We start from the raw sequence: 27,492 nt of genomic DNA, 5'->3' as shown, positions 1-27,492 counted from the left end.
GCACGGCGCCCAAACGTGACTGGAAAATTACCGTTAATTGTCGCCAAGTTTGACGGGCCGTGGGCGGCAGCATCCGTCTACTTGCAAATCACAAAATAGTCAAGCGGGTAATGTCTCCTTCGCGTATAACCTGTCTCTCAACGTAAATAAATTAATGCGTTTCTTTGCATATCCCCCGTCGGCCCCAACGGCCTTCTGGGAATGCATCATTTCTGCGGCGTTGATTGGGTACGAGCAAACTGTGGACAGGTTTTGACGTAAAGATTCACATGGGCTTACTTGAATCAATGCTGGTGAACTACCAGGTGTTATAGGCGAGGACCCCTCTCTTTGAGAAAAGGGGCCTAGTTCGATGCAAAATTCTATAATATGTAGCACATTAAATCATTAGCTTCAACGCTAATGATTTAATTTGCGTGCGCAAATGAGATGAGTTTTGGCGTCATTGAGCTCCTTGCATAATGAATGAACAGATCATGTTGAGCTTGTTGTTGTGTGAAGACCGCGAGCATATTGGTTAGGAAAGGACACTGCAATCCTGGGAATTAATTCCCGGTCACGTTAATCATCAACGGCAAGTGGGTATCCAAATCCGCCTCGGACCTCCGCAAGGTGAACTCAGCGTTCATTTATTCCCAGCAGGCGCTGTGTGGCATTGACTACACTCCGTTCATTGTGAGCCACGCTGACCTTCGGGGGTTGCTCGCCACGTGCACTTGCCCCATCGGTCTGCACGGCCATACGTGACGGCGTGGAAGGGAACCTTTGTCTTTGTGTGAGCAGTGCGTTCATGAAGATCCCCCGTAGATAGCCTTAACAGACTGTTGGGGCAAGTGCTGTTAACGAGCACCTATGAAGGCCAGAATTGCGCACGAGGATGGTGGGTGGCCAGCACCATGCCCGACCGCCTTTGTATCCCCAGTGGCGTTATTTTTACACACCGCACCAGGTACTCATTTGAGACTGAGTCGAACTAGGGGAGGCCCAGGACTGTTTCAGATAACCATCACTGGTGTTGGCCGTGAGCGGGAAATGAACCCGGATCACGAGGTTCCTAGCGCAGCAAGCGAACTGCTACACTACCGCTTCCCACACGCACACACATGCACACGTATGCACACACACATACGCACGTACACGCATGTACACACGCACACACGTACACAATCTGGTGTAAGGTCGTGCGTCGGCGCTGCAGTAACCGGATTGGACGGCAATTAGACAACACAGCAGGGTTCATGCGCCGTGCCGCTGATGGACAGAAGATGACTTATTTGATTGGGGGACGCGGCAGATCGATATTTTTTTTTGGCGGGGGCGTGTGCAACAACCCTCTTCTTATCCAGGGCAGGTCATTCAATCTTCCTGCTAAATTACCTCGCCCAATGCGATAAGGAACTGTGTTTCACGTGTGTAAACACACGTGTGTGCGCACACACGTGTGGGGAGCGGTAGTGTCGTGGTTAATGCGCGCTGCGCTCCGAACCCGGCGACCCAAGTTCAATTCCCGCTCACGTCCATTGCCAGTGACGATTTTTTGTTGGTGCCCTTCCCCCGCACCTTTCATTAGCACGTTGGCTACGTACGGTGCGAAAAAAGTTCAACGCACACACGTACATCTCAATCGGTTCTGGGCCTCCCCTAGTCTGGAATGAGTACCTGGTGCGGTGTGTAAACATCGCCCACGAGGGAGACAAAGGCGATCGGACGTGGTGCTGGCCACCCACCACCTCGTGTGTTGTGCCCGGCCTTCATAGCAGCACTTGCCCAAACGGCCCGTTGAGGCTACGTGGTGGGTCTTTGCCTTTTTATTTGTATGGCACAACTGGAGGGTAAATTGAAGGACCATCGAAGTGGCGCAACATTCAAAAGGATGAACAAACAATTTTGGCGGCGGTGCACAAAGGGCAAGTAGCCCCCTCTCATTCACAGAAGTGAGATCTCTGTTATATCGAAGGTTCATCGCTTGAAGCGTAACAATGTGTATATATGCGTGTTTCCTCTTGAGTGCAGTGTTGTTGACGAGCGTGAGGTTTTTGGCAAAAAGGTAGATGCAGCGGATTTTTTTTTTCTTAAACGCAAAACCTGCTGGAATGTTGTGGAATTAAATTGGTGATTAATATATCGCAGCGGTGATATTTGTGTGACGTGATGAAGCAACTATCCCTTGCCGTGGGAATGTGGAATTTCCACCACTGGCTCTGGCCTACCAATGGAGATGACCAACAACACCCCCCCGTTGCTTGATTGAGTAATGAGACACGATCCATCCTGATCTTTTGCTCTTTGCGATGATAAAACAACAAAAATTGCGCCCTCTTAATCCATCACTGGATGCCTTGTGCATCTGAGAGGCTCACAGTGATGACATCACCTGGACTCTGTTGAAGACTGATAAACAATTCTGGCTAAATCGGCTGACGAAGTCAGTTGTGATCACCAGCAAAACACTGCACTGGAATTGTGAATATTGTGGGTTGTCCTCTCCAACGCACCGCTGTGCTGAAGTAGCAACTAATTGGCACGTGTTTGGCACGTTTTGTTTACGTGATAAACCTCACCAAACGGCCGCGTCGGTTGGTGACGGGTTTAACGACGCGTTTATATTTACGAGATCTGACCCATGAAAAATAATAAACTTTATTACGAAGTGGGAGATTGGTGCTGACCAAGACTGGTTCTCATGTCATTCACGACTGACGTTAGCTGGGATTGGAATTCGGGTCGCCCGGTTCGTAGCGCGGTATGCCAAAGAGTGAGCCGCCACTTCAACGCATCAACAAGGAGGATACGGATTTGCATGCTATTAAGCGCTTAATTGCCGCAACGGCATCTCGAGCACTCTGCAACGCAAATCGGAGGTGGAAAAACAAACCCCGGGACACGGGGAAAATTGGAGAAGGATAGACAAAGAGCAACGAATTAAAGAGCGTTTTGCCAACGGAGCCGCGTTGAACCCGCGCACGCACGCTACGTGCAGAGCGTGCAAGCGGCCATTCTTGCAACAGGCAAAGCTGCATCCCTGCAATTGCTGGCTCGCCCCTCTGTCCAGATGGTGTATTTGGCCTACTCTTCCACACTGACCAGCTCGTCTTGGAAAAGGTGGGAGTACCCACACTTTACGCCACCACGGCACGCGACTATCCCGGTCGACTCACTGCGATGTCACTGCTGGGTGCACAGAGCCCAACCGGGTTTTAATAAACCTGCACCGGCGTCTCACCTGCCGCGCCGGGAGATCCAAACCGGTAGTCTCTGCATTGCCAGTCCACGCTCTGCCCTCTGCATAAGCTCACTCCACACGACCAGGGTTGCGATTTCCGCATGGAAAATGCGGAAGGAGGGTTCAAATTTTCCCGCATTTTTGCTAAAGTCAACCGCAAACGGTGGAAAGACTACTCCTATGACCGCGCGCTTTTAACAACACGTTAATGCGTTCTATTGGAAAGGATACATCATGTACATGTGCTCGTAATCACGGCTCCGCATTTGAATAAAGTATGTGGTTCTTGTGCGGAAATGCGGAAATCATATATTCATTCCAATCAGTAACTCAAAGCCCTACGTGATGCTGGGCCTTGCATGTATCCTTTCCAATAGAACGCATTAACGTGTTGTTAAAAGCGCGCGGTCATAGGAGTAGTCTTTCCACCGTTTGCGGTTGACTTTAGCAAAAATGCGGGAAAATTTGAACCCTCCTTCCGCATTTTCCATGCGGAAATCGCAACCCTGCACACGACCCGATTGGAACGGCCGCAGACTTTTTCCGAATTTTTTTGTAATGCTTTTGGGATGGCGGGCGGAAGAGTCATGCGAGCAGCGAGTGGGGATCCATCGCTAAACTCCGCATTGACCGGCTACGCAATCCCCCCACCCACTCGCCAGCAATGGAGCGTGCATGTGTGCCACTCTCAGCCGATAAGGCAGCCAGCGGGGACCCCGCTCCCACCGTGCCCCCCCCCCCTGATCCATCCTCATGCTCCGCATCCCAACCGGTTCCCCACACAACCTTCCCTACAATCAGCACCCCCCTCCCCCCCCCATCAATTCAACAGCCACCTGCCCTCTCCAACCCCTGCCGCAACCTCCACTCTACCTCCCCCCCCCCCGGGCTTTCATTGACCGGCTATTGTGTCAAGGCTGACCTTTCGGCAAGCGTGCAAATCCGAATGGGGGGGGGGGGGATGAAGCCTGCAAAAGGGGACGGCTAATCAACGTGCTCCCCCCGCCCGCCCCGTTACGCGATGTCCGCTCGGCGTCGCAAGCGTAAAGCGTGGTTAATTCAAGCTCCCACGAATTCATACACGAGCGTGTTTGTGCGTGGGTGGGTAGGTGCGTGCGCAGGGCAGCGGTGGTGGTGTCCGGTGGCGTCGCACCGCAGCACCGGACCTCAGCACCGGACCGCTGGCTCATCGCGTTTCAATCCTCGGCCGCGACGCCGTGACGGGCCGGCGGCGTGTTGTTATTCTGAGCCGTATTCTGGGTTTCCCATGAGTTCTTTGTTTGTTTGTTTTTTTTGCCTTGGATTGGATATTTGGGGTTTATTTATTTGAGCAGAGGGTGTTTAAGAAATCAGTACGCCTTATAAAAATGAATAATCGTAAACAGTATACTTCCCTTTAAAAAAAAAGATTCCACTCAAGGGCCAAAGCACCCTCTATTTAATGATTATAACGGGCGCTGGTGGCTATGCATCCGCCCATAATCCAGCGCTGTGAAGGCGAGGGTTAGTGGATTGGAAGACTGCGGGCGAAACTCCCTTCCTGTAGGGCGCCCAGGAGGTGCCGTACCCTGGCTCGCCAGGAGAAGGCAGTGCAGCAAATCGCGGACGAATATCATCTCTCTCCCTTCTGGAAGGTGTAGAGATTTGCTCCCTGCCCCCCTCCCTTCACACGCAAAGGTTTTATCGGTTTTCCTCCAGGCGCTCCGGTTTCCTCCCAAAGTGTAAACACTCATCAATTGGCTGAAAACATCTTGACACATATGTGGAGGACTGTAGAGCTTGGGCACTGATTAGGGACTGGTCGCCGCCTGGCTGCCTATGAGCGTGTCCGTTGCTTCCTCAGCGATTGCGAGATGCAATTTTGTGAACGACGCCACCCATGTGAAAACACGGGCAGCCCGCAGCCACGCACAATCCTGGCCCCTGTCATTCCCCCCGCTAACCCCTCCCCCCACGCCCCCCACCCCCCTACCCCCTCCCCCCTTGTGTCGTGCCAGTCTTGATAGACGCTCGCTGGCAGCAACTCTCCCTGGCAGTCTGCAAAGCTAAATGGGAGTGCCTGTGTGTGTGTCTGTGTGTGTGTGTGTCTGTGTGTGTGTGTGCCTGTGTGTGTGTGCCTGTGTGTGTGTGTGCCTGTGTGTGTGTGTGTGCCTGTGTGTGTGCCTGTGTGTGTGTGTCTATGTGTGTGTGCCTGTGTGTGTGTGTGTGTGCCTGTGTGTGTGTTGAGTGTGGGTGGAGAGGTGGCGCAGTTGTTAGCGCGTTTTGCTCGACGAACCCGGCGACCCGAGTTTTCCGATTACCAACTCACGGCCAACGCCAGTGACGATTATCTGAACTGGTCCTGGGCCTCCCCTAGGTCGACTCGGCCTCAAATGACAAAGGCGGCCGGGTGTGGTGCTGGCCACCCATCCCCTCGCGTGCCTTTCTGGCCTTCATAGGTGCTCGCTAACAGCACTTGCCTCCAACATTCTGTTGAGGCTGTGTGTTGAGTGTCACCTTTGTTACTGCGTTTGCTGTGGTTCTTGAGTGGCGGGAACAGGAGATGCCAATTTGTTTTAGCGTGAGAACCGCTGCATGGCCGAGTCTCAGGCAATGACGAAAAAAACTCTCCATCCACAGAGATAGATGAGTGTCGGGGGGGGGGGGGGGGAGCGGTGAAAGGTGCGTTACGGTGGCAAGATGTCAACTGCCTCTCCTGGTATGCAGGAGGGGGCGTGGGTTCGACCCCGACCATGACGCCTGCTGCATATTTGGGGTGTCTCTTTCCCCGTGGTCGCGTGGATTTTTCTCCGGGTCCTCCGGTTTTTCCCTCCACATTTAGATACGTGCGTGCGGAGTATGTGGCCGCGATACATTTCCACGCTATAAGCCACTTCATTTGGGCTATCATTTGTGGGCAGGTCGCTTCTGAAAAAAGAGCTATAGAGCTCAGTGGGCCTTAGCTGGTAAAATAAAATATAGTTTCATATTCTTGGTTATATCCCTTCTACGTGACTTTACCGAAAGAACCAAGAATGTGAATCCCTGCAGTCATGAAAGCTTTAAATAGAAAAATATAGTTTGGCTAAGTTTTAGAATCTCAGTTTCTCGGGTTCTGCCGGAGGAATTTTTTGACTTGGTGCAACAGACGTAATGAATGAAGAAAAACACGCACGTGAGAAAGGTAAAAGTAAAGGCGCTGTCCTGCAATTGCTTGCTCGTGCCATTGCTGGCAGAAGGGCCTCCGCTCAAGGGAGTTCACTGGGTAACACCTCTCGATGATGCTGCGGAAGACCCTGATTTCGTCAAGGAGCATAAACCATCATCACGCGAACTCCGGTCATCCTCGCTAGATGAGGCTTTTGGTTAACCGTCGAACAAAGACGGTCACCGCATCGCGCACTTTCAGATGCGCTTCTGCGGCCGTCTGGAACGCTCTTCCTTCCGATATTAGGAAGCCACTGGAGCTATGCACTTTTAAATCATCATGTAGATTGAAAATGAATTTCTTCACAACTGCTTTTTGTGTTTAGTTTGTTGTCCTTTTCCCGCACCTCCGATTAGTACGGTTGGCTACGTACGGCGCGAAAAAAGTTATATATTCATACATACAGGCATGATTCTTTGCAAAAGGTTTCTATTTGGTGTTTTAACATCTTAACACCTGTTTTATTGGCAAAACGGGTAAAACCTCATCTTTGATACTGGCAAAAAATGCCAATTTTTTTAAAAGTACACCCTTGTTCAGACGTCTTAAAAATTAGCAGTAGCCACACTTTACCCCACCACAGGCGATCTGCTGATCGACTGACATCAGTGTGCACGTGTTTATACTGCCGGGTGAACAGGTGTGGGGGGGGCGATTGAAAAAACTTGCATCGTCGTTTGACCGAGCGACCTCTGGATCATCGCGGGGCCAGTGCACCGAGCGTCCACGCAACGACAGCGTTCCTCGTGCGTTGCGCGTATAAATGTGCACGCGTGTAATGTATCCAATCAATGTTTCATTGTTTCTACAAAAAATCTCCACAGGTACGGCATTTTAATTTCCCCCGATCAATCGCGACGTGGAATCTGCTCATTGCAATCGATAGGGCACAGGGAATGAATAGGGAATAGTGGCGGTATGATATATTTTTTATCAGTTTGCACGAAGATTGACACTCGTGTACTACAGCCACCCCCCGATGACTCCGCGTGAATAATCGATGGGGTAAGACGGAGAGCGTTTCTCATTTCGTTGCAATTGCCGCTGTGATTTAGACCTAACATGCTCCCTCCTTCTCTCCCTCCTTCCCCTCCCTGTGTTTTCTCCTCCACAGCTGATCAGAATACGCCCGAAGGCAAGGTACGGTCTGCGTCTCTTGTTTGTGCTTTTTTATTTCACTTAGGCCTTTTGGTAATTAAACGAGCGAATGGCCAGCAGAATACGGTAGCGTTCTGCTGAGTGACAGAGGAGCGTGATGATATGTGGGAACGAAATGGGCGCGCAAAAGCTAAGCATGAACAGGGAGGTGAAGAGGGGAGCAGGGATAGGATTGCGATGTGAGAAATGAATAGGGGCGTTCTCGCTCGTTTTTAATCACGCGGCAGTTTGCTTTGCGTTATTAAAAATAAGATCGTGATTCGTTTCTTTTTTTCCTCATTTATTTTTGCGGCATCTGGAATACGCGGGGAAAAAAAAATCTGCATTTAGACGAAGCTCTTAATTAAACGCGCAGATGTTCGGCTGGGGTATGACATTATTTTTTGTGTTTCTTATTTATTTCTCGTTTGGTACATTATTTACGATCCACCGGATCTCGCCAGGCTAGCAGCGAAGTGGTCTGCTCACTTCGAAACCGATCGTGCGTGGAGGCAAAGCATAAAAAAGTTAAATTCACACAGTGCTGTGGCCAGGCCCCATGTGGAATCATTCCCATGGCGATCCGTCCGTTGTCAAGAGTGCGTTAAACACACTCGTGGCAGTCGTTGCAGGCTGCCACGAATTCCAAAATAAATACAAATTCCGCAACTACTTTGGGTTTTGCTAGAATTAGATTGAGACGTTATTCTGGCTCTTGTCGAACATTTTTTTATTTTAGCACGTGTGGGCTTGTGGTAAAAACCCTCCTCCACCCGACACGGCCAATGAAGAAAGTTGTCGCGTGATGGACAAACGTGTCAATTTATTACCGCTTCAGCAGCACCACCGGCATTGTCGGAGAGCAATCCACGCACGTTTGACAATTGGTTCCAACATTTTGCCGATAGTTATACAACCAGCAGCATCAGGGAGTTGCCAAATATCAAGAAACTGTTGCGTCTGTTAAGAATACCCACACGCGCCTTATTCTCCGGATTAATTATAAGATGTTCGGGAATGTTAGACACATACCACCCCCCCCTGAAGCTTATGCCCAGTGTACCAATACAGTTGTCGACCTGGTCTGACTGATTCGCTCGCCGTTGCTGCCAGAAAAACATTTTAAGCAAAAATATTAAATATCCCACAAATGAAGCGTCAAAACATAGTCCTGAGGGGGACGAACAACACAAGTAAATTATGAATGTCTCTGGTCACGATTTAGATATGAAATAAATATGAAAGGCTATACGAAAATAAACACACGTCAAAATATTTACACCGTCTCTACTATTCCCCCCCCCCCCCCCCCCCACGTAACGTCCAAGCCAAGTTAAACGGTGACATTTCGACCGCTTGATCCGGGCGGTGAACGCGTTCACGGTCGAGAGCACGGCGGCATTCGTCTGAAACGTGAAACGCATCGACCGAGTGATGTTAATTAGGCGCGTAACGAGCGCTTGATTTCGCATGGAATGTTTTCTAGGGGCTCCACAACCATTCCAGACCCCACCCCCCCCAATGCCCCTCCCCCCTACACCCCACAACCACCGCCATCCCTTTTCCACCGACAGCATTATGAGGGAGGGTAAATATTTTCTTGAGCTCAGCCCAGGACAGCTCCGGCTGTAATTTAGCCCGGTATGTAACGACTCACCTCCCCCCCCCCCACTCCCCAGTTACGTGATGATCCCGTTGTGATTCAAGAACTCTCTTCCTCTCGTTTTCACTGTCTCATTTTGTATGTTTCTCGTTTCTTCCATCTCATTTTTATAGGTTTGTTCGCTCCTACAGCCTAAATGCCCCATCGGCGCATCGTTTAATTTGAATATATTGTAAACGTTCTATTCTCGCATGCATGCTCCCATTGCATGCATTGAAATAACAAGTTAAACTACCAAGGGATAAGAATCTACAGCCCTTCATCAGTCCACTGCTGGATGGAGACCTGCCCACGGCTTTCGATCGTGGGGGTTGTTTGACCATACTTCACCACGTTGATCAGTGCAGCTTTGTGAAGGAGGGGGCAGGGGGGGCGCGCAGGTCCGGTACAGATGTAGATCATCAATGGTGGATAGCCATGGCCGGGAATTAAACTTAGATCCATCGCGCAGTGCGCTAGCCACTGCACCACCGTCCCAACCCCATGCATTAATGTGACCCTTGTATAATATAACGTGCAACACATACACAAATCGAAGCCAATCGAACGATTCAAAGTGACCCGTGCGACGGTGGGAACTTCATTTTCATTCTGCACGACAAAAGCTGTCCCACTCAGTTTTTTGTCCGCTCTGAATTGACGATGGGGCTGAATAGGATCTCCTGATTCCTGCGATTTCCGATCGCGGGTCAATCGCTCTGACGGCAGCGGGCGCCGACGTTCCCTCTCGTCCCGTGAATCCGTGCGCAGCCCGAGGCGGCCGCGCGTAGGCCCGGCGAGAACGCGACCTCCGATTCCCCGCCGCCGCCTCTGCCACCGCACGATTCGTTGCGGCCGCCTCACCGGCCGCCCCGCGAATCTTCCCGGTCGGGCATCGCCCGCCGGCCGTCCCACGACTCGGCCGATCCGGGGAGTCCGTGGTCTCTGGGCGGCCACGGGGGACAGGGCGCACCGGCCGGCACCACACCCCGCTCGCTGCGGCGCGACGCCGAGGGCCGGGGGTCGGCCACTGCGTCGCTTCGCGGCCGGAGCAGCGGAGAGGGCTCGGTGAGTGTGCGGGCCGTGCGGCCGCTTTGGCGTCGCCTGCGTCGTTGTGGTGCGTGAACTGGTGGGGAAGCGGCGGTGGGGCGGTTGGTGTGCTGCACGACGAACCCGGCGACCCAAGTTCGGTTCCTGCTGGCCAGTGACGATTATCTGAACCGGTCTCTGGGCTTCCCCTGGGTCAACTCAGCCTTGAATGAGTACCTGGTGTGATGTGCAAACGTCGCCACAATGGAGACAAAGGTGGCCGGGCGTGGTGCCGGCCTTCATAGTTTCTCGCTAACAGCACTTACCCCAAAAGCATATTCTGGCTATATGGGGGATCGTTGTCTTTGTTTTGTCTGTGTTGGTGCATGAGGGCTTTGCACTGCTGCCCACCCACATTTGATTGTCAGTCATGGAAAATACCAGCGTGAGTGGAATATGGAGCCTCCTTTGATCCTCATCTAGGTCAAAGAAGTTCAACATACATACACGCAACTCATCCTTAAACGAGTTACTGGCAACGGTGTGCAGGCATCAGCGGTGGCGGAGGTGAAGGAGGTGCGGCACTGGCCACACCGAGCCTCTCATTTGCCATGCGCTCACTAACAACACTTGCCCCAGTAGTCCTTATTAGGGAGGGGGGTGTGGGGTCCGCGTGGGTTGATTTACATTCACGTGTAACCTTTATGCACAACCAGGTGAGATCCCGTTGAGAAAACATTGCTTATTGTCCGGGGAGACCTGTGAGGTGTAAGGAATACAAAGTGGAGCACACCGAGACGAGAATCAAAACACGAGCGTGTGACGCAGTTCATATCCGGACTTGATTCGGGATCTCGTGCGTGAGAGGGTGAGCGTGAGAGAGTGAGCGTGAGAGGGTGAGCGTGAGAGAGTGACTGTAAGAGGGTGAGCGTGAGAGAGTGAGCGTGAGGGAGTGAGCGTGAGAGGGTGAGCATGAGAGGGTGAGCGTGAGAGAGTGAGCGTCAGAGTGGTGGTGTGGCGGTTAGCGCATTGCACTGCCAACCCGGAGATCCGGGTTCGATTCCCGCTCACGGCCAGCACCAGTGATGATTATTTGAACCGGTACTTGGCCTCCCCTAGTTCGACTCGGCCTGAAATGAGTACCTGGTGCGATGTGTATAAACATCGCCACTCGGGAGACAAAGGCGGCCGGGCGTGGTGCTGGCCACCCATCCCCTCGTGTGCCGTGTCGACCTTTATAGGTGCTCGCTAACAGCACTTACCCCAACAGTCTGTTAAGGCTATACGGGGAATCTTTGTGAGTTTGACTGCGAGCGTTTGACTGCAAGCGTGACATCATCAGTAATTGTTGGGGTATCTATAAATGAATCATCCAGAGGTGGTGATGATGATGACGATGATGATGATTATCATGTGAAGGATGTGCTAATGGTGTTGATGATGATCATGGAGTTGATGGAGTTAGTGATCACGATGGAAACAATGCCAGTGGTAATGATAGAAGTCAGGATGTGGTGGGTGTGGCGATGGTGATGATGTGGTGTTGATGATGATGGAAACAATGCCAGTGGTAATGATAGAAGTCAGGATGTGGTGGATGTGGCGATGATGATGGGAACAATGGCATTGACGACGACGATGATGATGGGGCTGATTTGATCACCTTCGGGAGCCACGACGCTCTACCCCCCCCCCCCCCCCCCCCACTGTTCCATGGCGAGTGAGAGACCAAAGGAGAACGCAGGAGCGCGTCGAATAGGGGTTCATAAACACGAACAATTTGAGGAAGGGGAGTGGGAAAAAAAATCTATTTAAAGATCGAGTGGTTTATGGCTTTCTCAAGGGCATAAATAAAATGCCGCCGTGTACTGGAAATGGTGCGTCAGCCGCGTGACGTGAAGGAGGGGACGCGGAGAAATACAATCGTGTTCCGGCAAATTGCTTACATATCTGGAAGTCTGTTTGGAAATATGGAATTTGGTCACACAAAATTAATATCATTTGCGGAGGAGGGGGTGGGGGGGCAGGGGCACCTGTGCTACTGGCACAGCGCGCGCCGCGCGTGGAATTTTAACGCTTTCCAACTTGGGTTTCTACTGAGGTTTGACCCATTAATGCATTGACTCCCGTCGATCTGTCGTTGGTCTGTAACTATTGGCGGGTGGTGGGGGGGGGCACAGTAATATTAATATGCATATTCTTTGGGTCTTTCGGTAAAGTCACGTAGATAGGTTCAAAGAAATTACGAAGAAACTACGACGTTCCGATCGCGACACAAGCGGTCGTCATCAGGTGGAGAAAAAAGGAGGGGTTAGCCTCTAAAGGCCAAGTGTCAGAATGGTGTGGGCAGGGCACGATATAAATATGGGTTGCTTTTAGCGACTTGCCCCATCGAAGACGAGTGAGATCGATCAGAGGATTGTGAAAAGTGAGGAACAAAAAAACGACGCTCATGGCGTGTACCTCTCGGGTCAAGGCGCACGCACGCACGCGACTTCCCTCCCCTTCTCGGTGACGTCATTGCGCGCGACATCATTTCGCAACATTTACCACGCGGCGGGACGTCATCTTGGCCTGAATCGTTATGTTCGCATCGCCAATTATATGTACCTTGGAGGACAAACCCATGTTGGAGAGCGTTGCAGAATCTGTGCACGTGCACGAGTTTTCTTCCTTGTTTTATCTCATTCCTGGACCTGTCCCCGTAAACATTTGACGCTTAAGCCTTTCCTGTTTGGAGACATCTGCCAGTTGCAGGGTGGGGATTCCGTTCACCACTGAATCTCGGAACGCAGCGTTAGTAGCGTCATTGTTTTCAAAGACATTGTACTCACCGCAGAGAACCGTAGCGACACGACCGCACTCTATAATAGCTGGCGCCCAACTGTGCCACACGCCCTCACGCATGGCCTTGTGGGAGCCTCGCTGCATCTTCCGACGTGAAGACGTACCGATGACGTACGTGTACGCCATGTACATCGTCGGCACGGAATCGGAAGAAAAACCGATGACGTACGCGGACGTACATGTACGTCATCGGAATGAGAAAGGGTTAAACGTGTCAATACTAAATAAAAATTGGGCAAGAACACCTTAATGGCTTCATATATAAAGGACCACAGAAATTGGGGGTGGTAGAATATGACGGCGCTCGTCTTTAGTTTATCCTCGCGCCTCCGAGTCGTTCTCTCGCGGCGGCGGCATTGCGAGTTGACGTCATCCTCAGCATCTTCAAACCGCGAGCGCAATTAAGGATAAAGGTTTGTATTTACATGGCACTTTCTTAAATGCCTCAACAACACAAAGCAACTTTGATCACACCTGATCTCAACCGTTTCAATTACCCCTGCTGCGCCCTGAACCCAGGGGATTCCAGTGGCAGCTGTCCCTGTGCAGAACAATGTGTGTGCTCCGCCAGCCTGCAGTTCGCCTGTAGGCTGCAGCTTGCCATCTCGTGTTGCGTGTTTGATGCGAGCTTTGGATTAATTGAAGCTGGCATCGGTCGGTTTCTTATGTCACCCGGTAATTGTGCAGGGAGTTGACAGAGCTCTCCTTCTGTTGCAACAATTAGAATAATGATAATTACTTATTTACCTAGACTGCCGCACGAAGGCCGAAGGCTTTTATAACGTACAAACGCCAGGCAAAAAAGGCACCCGAGTTAGGGACAGAGGTCGCAAACGGGTTTTGATTCCTTACCCGTACCCGTACCCGGCCGCACCAGGGCCGCAAACGGGTACCCATACCCATACCCGGCCGGGTATGGGTACCCGTACGCTACCCGTACCCATACCCTACCCGAAATGAGTGACAAACGGTTACTCACCGGTGACTCACGGCCTACCCGTACCCGGCCGCACCAGGGTCGCAAACGGGTACCCGTACCCGTACCCGGCCGGGTACGGGTAGTCGGGTATCGGGTAGGGTACGGGTATCGGGTACCCGGTTGCGACCTCTGGTTAGGGATCAAACCCAGGACCTTCTGGCTGCGAGGAGCAAACGTGTTACCGCTGCTCGAAAAGTGGACATTAAAAGGTCAGTGGCATCGTTGCCACCCAAGTCAACATTTGCCCAGTGGGAGGTCGCTCATTCTCCTCTTGCCCCCCAAGGTTTGGAACTCCCTTCCCTGCCACCCGTGCCGTTGGCTCCTCCTTGCCCCTCCGTTCAAATCCACGCTCATGACGAATTTTTTTGCCCCTCCCGGTAATTGACCACCTTTGTCTTGAGAAAATAAAATCGGCCCACCGTTTATGTACGCCGTCCATGCAGTGCGGTCGCATTTGGAGGCTATTTAAATCCACGCCGCGATAACGCGAGGTATCATTAGCACGGCTCTGAGCCCACTGCTTGTGCCAAAGTCACAGCTCGGATGAGAAAATTACCCTGTAACCAAATTGGAAAAGAAATTAATTACCGGTACCTACACAGCTGCAGTTAAACATGCCTCCTTTGTGCAAGTGAGATAACAAGCTCTTTCTTGGTTAAATAAAAGGGCATTGTAGACGCATCGGCGCACTCCGAGGCTTGTGTGTTAATGCCCACCATAAAAAAGAGGGGGGGGAGTGATGTGTGCTTACAGACCGTTCCACAAATTAGACAACCTCACAGTCAACATTGTAATATCATCCTTACACAACACACGTGGTGCAATTTTGAAAGTAAATATGGCTTTTTGACATGTATTTTTGATTATGGAGTAAATCGGTGGTTTGACACACACCGACAAAATTCCCCCCCTCCCAGCCCCCTAATAAGCCTTGTATGTTGAACTTTTTTCGCACCATACGTAGCCAACCGTGCTTTGACAGACTGCTGGGGCAAGTGCTGTCAGCGAGCACCTACCAAGGTCGCCAAGGCACCAATTACTTATTGAAGGCTGAGTCAACCTAAGGGGAGGTCCAGCACCCGATTTAGATATTTGTCACTCATATTAGTTAGTCATGAGCGAGAATGGAACTCATTTTAGGCTGAGTCGACCTCGGCGAGGCCCAATACCGATTCAGATAATTGTCATTGGTGTTGGCCATGCACGAACTCGTGTCCCCGGGTTCGTAGCGCGGCGCGCTAACCACTGCGTCACCGCTTCACACACGCGTACGTGGACGCGCGCAAACAAACGAAAGAGTACGCGTGTCAAAATCCCAGCGTGGAGAAGTCGCTTGTCCCAGCACGTCCCCACACAGCAGTATGTTACGAAGCACGTCTCACTTATGAAGAAAGGTGGACAAATTATTATTACGTCTGTCTGTGTTACAGTCCTAATTGGTTGATGTACTATACCCAGCTAAAGGCCACTCTACCATCACACTAATAATAAACCCACTTCTGTAAAGTGTCTGAAATGTTACTGTCTTTAATAAAAACATTTTCTTTTTGCGCTAACGGTGCCTGTCCCCTGCGGTTCCCAGGCCAAACCCGGCTGGAATCACCGCGGTAAAACATTTTTTGTTTACGTTCGTTTCAGAGCGAGGAAACAGCGGCGGCGGCGGCAGGGGTGACCTCGGCGATGACCCCTCATGCTGATGAGGTTGCCTCCCGGGCCCCACTGGGCTCCATCGATGTCGGACGCTGTCAGGGTTTCACGACAGCGCAGGTATCCCTCCACCACTGCCCCCCCCCCCGCCCCCCCCCCACCACTGTCTCTCCGCATCGTCCGGGGACATTCGCGACGTTCGAGCGTCGTCGTGACAAGTAAATGGGTTCACGGTCTCGGATCACGAACGACGCCTGCTGCGAGGGTGGAATGCGAGGGTGAGAGCGCGCGGAGTGAGATGGTTAGAGGGATGATTTATGTTCTGTTTATTAAATGTGTGAATAATGGGTCTTCCGTCAAACAGAATTAAAAGTTAAAGGACCGTGTTGGCAGTCGTGCACAAGTACGAATTAAAACACCGCTCGCCCCATTCATCATTGACACCGCCTCCAAACGGAAAACGTAAATAGAAGGGGTGGACATTTTGGCATGGGGGAGTGCCCTGGTGGCGCGGTTAGGGCACTGTGCTCTGCAACCGGCCACCTTAATTTTCGATTCCCATCCACGGGTGACATCGGGGGCGAGTAACGTCTGGAACCAGTCCTTGGGCCTCTTTTCGCCGACCTGCAGAGCGATGGATTGCCTCTTAGTTGGCGACAAAAGGTTCCCGTTGTGAGATCTTCAGGAAACTGGGATTTCTAATAGGACACCTGGACTACGAAACAAACTGGTTTAATGTCAAAATGCAATGCCTAACACGCTTTGAAAATGTTGTTGCGGTGTATCTGTTGTTTTGTAGTGTCCGGCCGAGCCCACTGTTCCCTCCCCGGCAAAGAGAGATGCCGCTTCTGAAAGACGACGCCGAGGGCCTGCGAGAGATTCTGGGTTCGAACCACGGCGATGCGGCAGCCAGCCCGGGGCCCACGCTGAGGCCTCTCTTAAGTCCCAGGTGCCGCCGCTCTCTGAGTCTGGCATACAACAACAAAGGCATTGACTCGGATCAGGTCGCCATCACAGAGTCGTCGGGGGAAGACCTCGAGGACGACGATGATGATGATGATGATGAAGACAACGACGATGGCGACGATGAAGAATTCGGAGTCGAAGTGGAAACGGCTGCTGTTGATTGGCCGGATCGGTATCCTACCGCGGACGTTTCTGCGCGTAAACTGAGCGAGACGCGTGATGTCTCGACGCTTGGCTCGCCGAACTCTCGCCTAGAAGGTGACGCTGGAAAACGCGGCCGGGATTCCGCGCCGCCCCCTAATACGCCGCCCTACGAGCGAGCCAGCACCGCCACCACCACCGCGACAGCGGAAGGGAAGGAGGCGTTTGCGACGCCGACCTCGACCAACCCGAGCAGCGCCAGCAGCCGACGGAGCAGCACCGAGGAGGGGGACGAGACGGTGGCGGAGCTGTGCCACTCGCCACTCTCGCCGCGCTCGCCCGCCAAAGTCCTGGCCAACGCCGCCGGACGGCCGAAACGCGGGGCCCGTGCCGACGACGCCGCCGATCGCGTCTCTTGGAACCTGCCCGACGCGACGGAACTCAACGGGTTTCCCTGCCCTCTCCCCGTGCCCATGGATCGCCCAAGTGAACCCTTCGGTCCTCACGCCAACGGCTATGGCATCATCGAGGAGGAAGTCGAAGAGTTTTTGAAGGACTGCGGCGGCGACGACAGTTTTGGCGAGGAGTTTGACGTGAAACAGGCTTGCGGCGAACCTCGGCCGCTTCTGCCGCACCTCCTGAACCAAAACGGTGGCGGCAATGGGGTGACTTCGACCGAATCGGAATGGTGGCACGATTTCAACGGCGACGTTGGCGACGGCGACGGCGTCGGCGACGGCGTCGGCGACACGCTCGCGAGAGCGACTTCCCGCGGGCAGACGCTGCAACTGAGCCGAGCCTCTTCGCTGTCCAAGAAGGACAGGCAGCTGATCGAGAAGATCAAGAACTACTACGACCGGGAGGGCTGCGAGGACGTGCGGGGGGGGGCCGCCCCGGTCAAGCGGCGAGAGAGCCTCGCGCACATCCCCCAGGGGAAGGTCCGGAACTCCATCTTCGTGCGGGCCCAGCAGCTGCAGAAAATCAAACAGGGGGAGGAGAACGGCGCCGGGCCGGCACCGGCACCGGCGGGATCGTTCGGCTTCCCCGCCGACGTTCCGGACGAGGCCTCGGGCGCGGTGCGGGGAGGCGCTCGCGCAGTGGGGAAGACGCCGTCGCCGAGCCGCCCCGGGGCGGAGGCGTTCGACGTGGACGACGTCCAGGCGGTGTACGACAACTGGGTCTGGCCGTCGGGCAGCGTCTACGACAACCTGCTCTGCCTGGGCTCCTCCGGCGCCCTGCCACCGCTCCCCACCCTGCAGGAGAAGCCCTCCGAGGGGGAGGAAGAGAATGTTTACGGGGAGGTGGACCTGGACGCCGCGTTTCCTTCGGAAGCCGCGCAGCACAATGGCGACGCGGCGAGCCCCCGGCGGCGGCCGTCGGCGATAAATCAAGGCGGCGGCGGCGGCACGCTTCCTCCGTACGACGGGCACGGGGCCCACCCGACCGACTGCAGCAAGAACCTGGACGACCTGTGCGACGACCTGGAGAGCTACTACAGGGACCACGGCAAGGTCGCCTCGAGCCTGGCCGCCTTCCCCGTGGCCGAGCAGGACCTGGAGAGCCCCCCGCGGAGTCTCAGCGCGGGCGACATCGGCCCGTCGCTCGCTGAGTCGCCGGCCGCCGCCCACGAGGCGGACGGCGGGGGCGGCGCGTCGTTCGCCAAGGCTGTGGCGCAAGAAGCTGGGCCGCTTGAGCGGCTCGGGCGGAGGGGGCGGCGGATCCGGGAAGGGAACGGCGGCGGCGGCGGGGGAGGCCTCGCGGGGGCCGCTGGGCCGCTCGCTCTGCTCCAGCGCGGAGGTGATCTCCGAGGAGGGGGAGCGGCGGCGCAGCGGCGGGGCTGGCTCGCCGGCGCGGCGCGCGCGGTCCATGTACGACGTGGACAGTCCGCCGACAACGCCGATGGCGGCGGCGGTGGCGAGGCTCTCCGCCGACAAAAGCAAGAGCAGGGTAGGTGGCTCGGCGCGATGCGTACCCCCCCCACCCCCTCCCCTCCGCACCCCTCCCCCCCACTCTGCCCCCCGCCCCCCACAGTGTAACCCGCAGCTCACCCACACTCAGGGGCAGAGTCGACATCTTCGCTGTTCTCCTGCCCCCAGGCCCCCCAGGCCCCCCAGGTGTGTCCTTTGTAAAAGGACAAACCTGGGGGGCAGCCCCTGCAATTGCTTTTTCCACTCCACTGCTGGCGGAAGAGCCTCCGCTCGGGAAGGTTATCGAGACCCCCCCCCCCCCCCCCGAGAGGATATTTTTCCCTCCCTTTCCACGGTAGTCGGACATCTCCGAAAGGGGTGCGATTACCCACACTTTAGCCCCATCACGTGCGATCTGCAGATTGTTTAACCGTGCCGCGGCCATTTATAAGCGCTGGGTGGACAGAGAGACATGGGGCAATGGGGGGGGTGGGGGGGTGAAGGGGGGGGTGATTTTGCTCTTTGTTTCAATTTCCGCTCCGGGAGATGGAACTGGTCCGGCAACCTCTCACCGGTTTTGTTGCAAGTCCAGGGCGCCAAGCCGTTACATCGTCTCGCGCCGAATTTGCCGTGATGTGCCAAAATAGTGAATAAATTAATCACGTGCGCGGTTGTTCGCCTTTCAGAGAAGAGGGGCGTTTTAGCGTTGATTGTGTGAAGTTGTGGAGTGGGGGGGGGGGGGGGGTGGTGGGGGGGGGGGCGATTGCGGTCGTGCCGCTTCCACCGCGATGCTTTGCTCATTTTCGTCTCTCGGCAGTCGCCGCAGCTGCCTCTGTCAGAGCCCCCCCCCCCCCTAACTCCCGGCCCTCCACCCGGCTTGCAATAAAAACAAAACCACGACTGTTAGCCACAACGCAGCCACCTGAGCGTCCGTCCGTGGAGACAGTTTGACGCCGTAATGAGTCGCAGGTGGCCGGCGGCTGCCGTGCGATCGGATTGAAAAGCAGGACTGCAGAGAAAGCTCCGTGCTTATGATATAAAAAAATTATTATAATTTACTCCGCTCGTGGGGTGCGGGAGAGCCGCGACCCCATTCGCCTCGCACGGCGCAAGCCGACGGCTCGAATGCGAACGGCGAGGAGGAAGCCGTCTCGTTCGATGCACCACGGGGATGCACCGCGGGGGATGTACCACGGGTAGGCACCACGGGGGACCCACCACGGGTCCGACCAAGCGAAACACAGCGGGAACTAATTTAGCCCCGGCTTCCGTGGATTTAAAATTGAATCTCGCTCGACCAACACCCCTCCGGGGGGGGGCTGTCCGCGCGTGTCCGTGGCTCGGCCGCGCGTGTCCGACCGCGCTCCCCTGCGTGGCCGTCTCTCTCCGCCGCTGTTTGGCGGCACGTGTCGCCGCTTCTCGCTTCTCCCCTGGTGCGAGCGCCTTTCTCTCTCCCCGGTCCATGTCCACATGTGTTCCCTACGCGGACCGCGCGTGCGCGATTCTCTTGGCTCCCCCCGTGTGTTCGACACAAGCGAGCGAGTACGCGTGTGCGTGCGTGCGCTCGCTTAACAGCACTCGCCCCGACAGTCTGTTAGAGGCTATATGGGGGATCTTTGTCTTTGTGTGCGCGCACGTGCGGTGAACGGTAAGTGAGGTGGTTCGCGTGCCGCTGCGCTACGAACCCGCTCACCCGAGTTTGACTCCCACTCGCAGCCAACATTGGTGACAAGTATATCTGAACCGGTCCTGGGCCATCCCATAGGTTCACTCAGCCATAAATGAGCACCTGGTGCAGTGTGAAACATCGGTACTGGGGAGACGTAGGCAGCCGGACGTGGTGTTGGACACCCACCCCCTCGTGTGCTCTGCCGGCCTTTCATAGGTGCTCGCTAACAGCACTTGCCCCAAAAGTCTGTTAAAGCTATACGGGGGATCTTTGTTGTTTGTGTCCATCTATACACACGGGGGTCATAGTGCACCGCGTGCAGTGCACTATGACCCCTGGCTGCCGGAATTAAAATCTCGACCACGGTTAACATCGCATTTTAATTGGACAGTATGTGTCTATGCGCATTTATAATACTGCAGAGGAGTGGCGGTGCAGTGGTCAGAGCACTGCACTATGAACCCAACGATCCGGGGGTGATTGCCGGCCAGGGCTAACATCAGTGGCGAGTGACATCCTAACAGATCCTGGGCTCCCGCTCCCCTCCCCGTCACCAACCCACGCTTGGCCAGAGTGGTGCGAGGTATCATCAGAAAGGCCCGATGACGGACACAGTGTGGTCGATACCTTAATCATCCAGCAGTGGATTGAGAATGGGCTGTACGTTATTATGATCATTGTTATGTTCACGTGCAATACTGTTCGCGCCCGGTATGCCTCCCCGTGCGTGCCCACGTGTGCTGCGTCCGTGCCCGTGCGTGTCCGGGCGTGCGTGTGTGGTGGAGGTGCCAACAATTTATCCTCCCCCCTATTCCCATCCCCAACCCCAGCGACCCGATGCATTGTCACGATTCAAGGTCACGGGTTCGGTTCAAGAATCGATGGGTTATTTCCCATTGCCGTCAATGGTAGCAGCCACTCGCGGAGCTACGTGGGTCATGTGTTTAACTTCTCTGGCACCGCACGTAGCCAACCGTGCGAATCAGAGGTGAGCCCTTAGCCCGTTACAAACCACGTGGATCCTACTTGCTGAAACAACTCGATGTGTGTGAGCGGAAGTAGCGTTTTTTGTTTCATTTAGAAGCATCGTTACACTCCGAATCTGTGTCCACGTTCGCTGTGCCGTCATTTTGCGTTGATGATATTTAAATCCTTCCAGGAAACGTTTGAACGTCAAAATTATATTTTCAGTCGCGCTGTTGATCAATTCCAGTTTTCTTTTTTAAGTCGTGCGAGAAACGAGAGCGCGGTGGCGTGGGGGGAGGGGGGTTGGGGAGAAACCGCACCGACGCATACTGCGAGGAGGTAACGGCCCATGCAGGTCCACACATTGCCTGTGCCTCCCGTTGCCGGCGGCACGCCTCGTAGCCCACCGAAGCCCGAGCCTCCGAGGTGCCGGATTGCGACACCGCGCCTGCCTCTGTGTGCGAGAGTGGCGTGGCTGTGCGCTGGCCACATGGGGGGAGGGTGGATGAGGGGGGGGGGTAGAGGACGTGGGGGGGGGGGAAGGTCCGTGAAGTGGGTACAAATGTACCGGTGCTCCATGCTCATGGTAGTGGGGGGGGGGGGGGTTGCCCATAAATATGACAATGTATTATTATTATTATTTGCATGCGAAGGCATCATGGGGTGGATGGAGCCCACATTCAACCCTCTCGTCAGGCGTGCCCCGTGCCCCGTGCGTCCTCCTGCTTGCCCGCACGCATTAACGCTCGCTCCTACCCCGTGGGTGCGTGCGTGACCCCCCCCCCCCCCCCCGCACAGGTGTACACGCTGGCGCGCGAGTACAGCATGAGGATCAAGCGGACTCGGCCGGTGACGGGCGCCAGGGAGGGCAGCGCCGAGGTGGCCCCGCTGCCCGCTGTGCTCGAGATGAGCGCGCACAACAGCGGCACAATAGGCAAGCTATGGCCGAGGCGGTGACCTCGTTTGTCGTTGCAATGCGGCCGTCCGTCATCGTCGTCGTCATCCGTCCGTTCGTCCGTCCGTCCGTCGTGGCAAAGCAATCGTAATCAGAACGGTAGCAATTGTAGTAATCAACGGCGATGGTAATCATCGTCGTCATCACAGAGCAATCGCCACCGTTGTCATCATACAGCTATCGCAGCTACCAACATTGTAATATTCGTTACGTGTCTATCTCCAGTCATCATCATCATTACAGTAAATGTCACTTTCATTATCACACAGTCATCATCACCATCATCAATACCATCATCATTTTCACTGTCCGCATAACACAGTCATCATAATTAGCATAATTATCATATTAATGTTAATAAGCATAACATCATTATCACAATCTTTGCGATAATTTTTTTTATTACAATCATTATCATAGTTGTCATCGTCGTCATAACAAATAACCATCAGCGTAACGATACTGTGATCACATTTATTTTCAGTTTTTGCCTTGTGTCTCGTTCTTCCCCAACGGCAGGCGCCAGGATGGCCGAGCACATGCACACGTACGGCCAGATCATCATCCGCGAGGGCATCGCGCTGCCCGCGCCGGCAGACCTCGACCCCCCGCCGCCCGCCGTCGCCGCGAGCGGGCGGCGTCGCCTGCCCGGCACGCCCCCCCCAACATCTCCCGCCCGCTCCCCGCTCCGCCGCCCCGACTCGTCTCCCGACCCCAACGGCTCGTCGCGCGCCGGCTCCCGTTCCTCGTCGTCAGCAACGCCGCCGTGTTCCCCCTCGCGCGCCGGGCTCCCCGCCGACGCGCCGGGCTGGCCCGTCGTGTGGGGCCTGCGCCTGCGCTACCAGGGCGGCGGCGGCGCCGGCGGCGGCGGCGACGGCGACGGAACCCGCGTGGTGTCGCCGGCCAAGTCGACGGGAAACTTGGCGACGGCGCGCGTGAAGTGGCGCGGGGACGCCGGGGGCTCTCCGGCGCCGGAGGGGCACGGACCTTCGGCCTGCTCCCTCCAGAAGCCGCGGATCTGGTCGTGGAATGGCCCCGACGCGGATTGGCGGGCGCCTCCCGGCGACGGCGGCGTGCAGCGGCCCGGGGGGGCGGCGGCGGCGGCGTTCGACCGCTGTGTCGCGGCGCCGCTGGGGCCACGCAGGGCCAAGGAGAACTACCATCGCAACTTCGTCGACAATGACGACGACAGCGAGGACTACGTGGAGATCCGATCGCCCGACCTATCGGGGCCCCAGGCCGTCGGCACGGCAGCAAAGGCCCCGCGGGCCGCCGAGACCGGCGGGGGGGACGAGCGGACGCGGAGCGAGGGGCGGAGCGCCGGAGACGGCGGGAAACGGGCGCCGGCCGTGCCGGGACACAAGGCCCAGGGCTCCTCGGAGCGGAGCCTGGTGCGGAAGCTGAAGGAGAGGTTTCAGCCGCTGAGCTATCAGAGCCACGCGTAACTGCGGGGGGGGGGGGGGGGGGGCTGGGGGAGGGGCGGTCGAGAGCCTGGAATAGGGCGGCACCTGCGATGTGAATTCCCATGAATACGGCTGAGCGGTTTCGGGGGACGTCTGCATCGGCGCGCGCACGAACATCGTCGCGCGCGCGTCGGGGGCTGAACGGAGGCGGCAGGAACAAACGGTGTGCGAGCGCGCGTTGTTGTCGCTATAATTTAATTAACTTACAAATGCAAGGGGTGCGCAGTCTTAAAGGGTAAGGGAAATTAAAGCACATGTCTTAACGAACTTTATAACACCCGTACAAACGCCAGATACTTTTGACCGCACGCTAACGGGCGCGGCATTTGGTGAAGTGGCAAGGAGCCGTCGCACAAAATTGAGCGGCCTGGTAAGGTCGCGCGGTTGCCTCGAGCGAAGCGTGCCATGTGAACACGAACGAGGGTTGCGCGTTGACGGGACCTAGCGTCGTCGGCGTGCGGTTCTGTGACCACGTGAACCCGTCCGGCACTCTTATTTTTTTTTCCGTACGGAGTGGCTTCGTAAAGTTTTCCATCGCAGCGGGGAATGACTCCGCCGAGCATGAAAGCTGGGTTCTCGAAAATGAGGCAATTTAAAATTCATCATCTCAGCTAGCAGACGGGAAATTAATTTCTAACGGTCTTTGTAATGTTGTTGAATTATGCAATAGTGTACACAAAGGAAAGGAGAGTTCAATTACCAATTGAGAATGTACTGTGTTGTTCCCATTTTTGAAGAGCAATTTTTACGTTGGTGTTATAGCATAATTTGCCTGTGCCTTAATTGAATGCCAAATGCACTTGTACGCACGTTAAGTGTACGTGTGTGTGCACGCGCGCACGAAGAAAACAATGTCAACATGTACACACACCACACATAACACACGCGCAGGAGGAGGGAATTGTTTGTTTTCATGTCCGATTACCGATTGCGCAGAGCCACGTGAAATAACATCGTCTGCGCCGATGCGAACCGGTAATCGTTTTTCTGGAGTCATCAACCCTCGATGTACGCGGGCTAATCGCACGCGGCGGGCGGGAGGGGTACGGGAAAGGTTTTGGGGGGGAGGGTGGTGGTGATCCGCTAACTCTTGCCTGCCGTTGCTCTCTGTGCACGAGCTTTCCGCGTGGGCGGTGCGTCGCTTACCCTCGTAAGTGTGCGGCGCACGAAGCCACGACTTTTGCTTGACCACCCACCCCTGCACCCACCTGTGTGAGAGTCGTGTGTGTCGGTGTGTGTGTGTGTGTTTGTCTGCGCAGGAGTGATAGCGCAGCAGTGTGCGTGCCGCGCTACAAACCCGGCAAACCGAGTTCGATTCCTTGCACGTGGAAAACACCAGTGACCCAGTTTCTGAACTGGTCCCGGACCTCCCATAGGTTGACACAGCCTCAAATGAGCACGTGGTGTGTAAACATCGCCACTGGGGAGGCAGGCGTTCGGGCGTGGTGCTGTGGCCACCCACCCCCTCGTGTACCGTGCCGGCTTGCGTAGGTGCTCGCTAACAGCACTTGCCCCTCGAGTCTGTTAAGGCTCTACGGGGGTACTTTGCTTTTGTGCATCCCTGTGCAACCGTTGGACGAACGGCGCAACTGCGACACAGCTTGACACGACGAGCTATGAAGCTATTTCTCACAGATGCAAAGTTGTAGACACCGTTGTTCAAATATTGGCCCGTGATGCTCAACAACAGTGCTGGCACGTGGTATCAGAACCTGGCCTGGGCCTCCCGGAGCTTATCATAAAAGAATCAACCACTTCCAGCCCTTGTTCAGTCCTTGCTTCATCAATAGATCTTTAGTGTGTGTGTGCGTGTGTTGGGCCACGTACTGGATTTCGACCAAATTTGCTTCGTGAAAATTCTCCACCGAGCCGACGCAGCCGGACAAAAGTGAGATCGCGCCGCGCGGTGTCACGAGCATTTTTTGTTGTTTGCCAACGCGACCCCCGGCCCGTCTACACGCATCGGCTCGCGGGCAAGTCGAAGAAACGCTTCTTCTCACCCCCGTGTTGGTGGCTGTTTGACCATACCTGGTCAACCACGACGGTGTCTGTGTGGGGTTGGAGAGAAGTCGGCGCCGGGGGGGGGGCAGGGCCGGCGGGTGGTGGTGGTGGGCAGTCGTGGCTTGGGATCGAACTCGGGTTCAGTCGGGGTCGGAGTTGCAGTGCGTTCAGCCGCTGCGTCCAATCACCTCCCAAAGGGGTCATCTGCACGACAACGGGAGGCCTGGTGGGAGTTTGTTAATGTCGGCACTGGTGAGGTGGCACTATGTTTCTCCTGGTCGATCTGCCTTCCTGGCCCACGCCACCCTGCTAACAGCATGATTCCACGATTGTTATAGGTGGCTGACCTGGGTGTCTGTATAAGTTTATATCTGCGTACGTGTGATGCTCGCTAACGGCACTTGCCCCGACAGTCCAAGTGCAGACTTACAGGTGGATCTCTTTGTCTGTGTGTACGTGCACGTGTGTGTGTGTGCGCACGTGTGTGTGTGTGTGCGCACGTGTGTGTGAGTGTGTATGTGAGAGCTCGTGTTATTTTCTGAATGCACTTTTCAAACCGGGTAGCTAGCATTTGTAAAAATAAAAATCACGTGTTTTTTTTTTGGCAAAATGAAGTTGTATTTCACGCTGATGAGCATCAATTCCAAGTCGACCATTCCTTTATTTTTTTTTATTTTCTAAACAACATTCATTTGCCCGAGGCTGTGCTTTTTATGTTGTTGCTGCTGCTGCTGCTTCCGAGACTGTAAATAATAAACAATGCACAATTGAAGCTCGTGATTGTGTTGGTGCGTTTGTGGGGTTTTTTGGGGTATTTTTTTCTCAAATCGGTTCATTGGCATTGGCTACGAACACCGACGTTTTCACTTTTTAATGAGTCGGTATCCAAAATTTATGTTTGTGTTGAACCAGGGGTACCATAGCCTGGATGGGAGCGCTCTTGCCAAGTACATCTGGTCACGCAGCAGCAGCATTTGTTTAACAAATCTGGCTGCTGATGAGACCCACAAAGTCAAAACTGGCCCACAGTTTGCTAAGTCAGTATATATGCTATGGACTAAAACACAGAGTTAAATGTGGAGGCACTGATTGAAGTTATATCACCATTCACCCGCGGGTCGTTTGGCATTTCTGAATATTAATTTGCGCCGCGCTTAAGATCCTTGCTGTGCCTGCCCTTGGAGCAGAGAGTTTCTTCAAAATGCTGGTGGGATGAGAAGGGGAGGAGCGGTGTGGTTCGATTGGGTTCACCGTCACCCATCGCTCAGCGAAAATAGCCCTGGACATAGAGAGAGACTTTATATATGTTTATTCACCAGCGGCAAATTGCCCTGGAATTTTTCAATATTCAAGCCCTCATGGCGACACCAAAAAGCACAGCTCACCATCCCACCGCCGCTCCGCGACGCGCAACGCCAGCACCACAATCCCCACGCACCGGCTGCGCAACAGCATCCGACGCGCTGTGTCATTTCGAGCTTTGGCACCTCTTTGCTTGGCAGGGCCCCCCCGCTTATTCCACACTTCCTCCCCTGATGGTTCGAGGTCACAGTCATCGGTAACATCACCACCGCTAGATAACGCGGCCCGTGCGCCACGCCACCGCGCGAGCCACACCGCCACGTGCACATTCATCCATGTCATGTGTGCCACACCGCTGCGCGCGCACCACCGCCCCTCGAGATTCCTGCGACACGTGTGTCACACCACCGCGTGCACCATACTGCGACGCG

General features: G+C 54.8%; 1 protein-coding gene across 5 annotated transcripts in view; it reads left to right on the top strand.

Moving 5' to 3' along the window:
• Positions 1–23,613, top strand: part of LOC133352700 (pleckstrin homology domain-containing family G member 1-like) — a 106,152-nt gene extending 82,539 nt beyond the window's left edge. For 4 of the 5 annotated variants that reach the window (XM_061568521.1, XM_061568522.1, XM_061568523.1 and 1 more), the window contains 4 exons: positions 7,525–7,550; positions 9,961–10,257; positions 15,683–15,811; positions 16,491–16,844. In XM_061568521.1, the coding sequence (XP_061424505.1) occupies positions 7,525–7,550; positions 9,961–10,257; positions 15,683–15,811; positions 16,491–16,685 (647 nt within the window). In that variant the 3' untranslated portion in view covers positions 16,686–16,844. Of the gene's footprint in view, positions 1–7,524; positions 7,551–9,960; positions 10,258–15,682; positions 15,812–16,490; positions 18,746–22,138; positions 22,275–22,814 lie in introns of those variants that run through there. The other variant, XM_061568518.1, reaches the window with a different exon arrangement.
• The last annotated feature ends 3,879 nt before the right edge of the window (positions 23,614–27,492 follow it).

The sequence above is a fragment of the Lethenteron reissneri genome, chromosome 41 (assembly GCF_015708825.2).
Source record: "Lethenteron reissneri isolate LAM-NWPU_2019-01 chromosome 41, ASM1570882v1, whole genome shotgun sequence".
Lineage (NCBI taxonomy): Eukaryota > Metazoa > Chordata > Hyperoartia > Petromyzontiformes > Petromyzontidae > Lethenteron > Lethenteron reissneri.
This window is presented reverse-complemented; position numbering and strand designations above follow the sequence as displayed.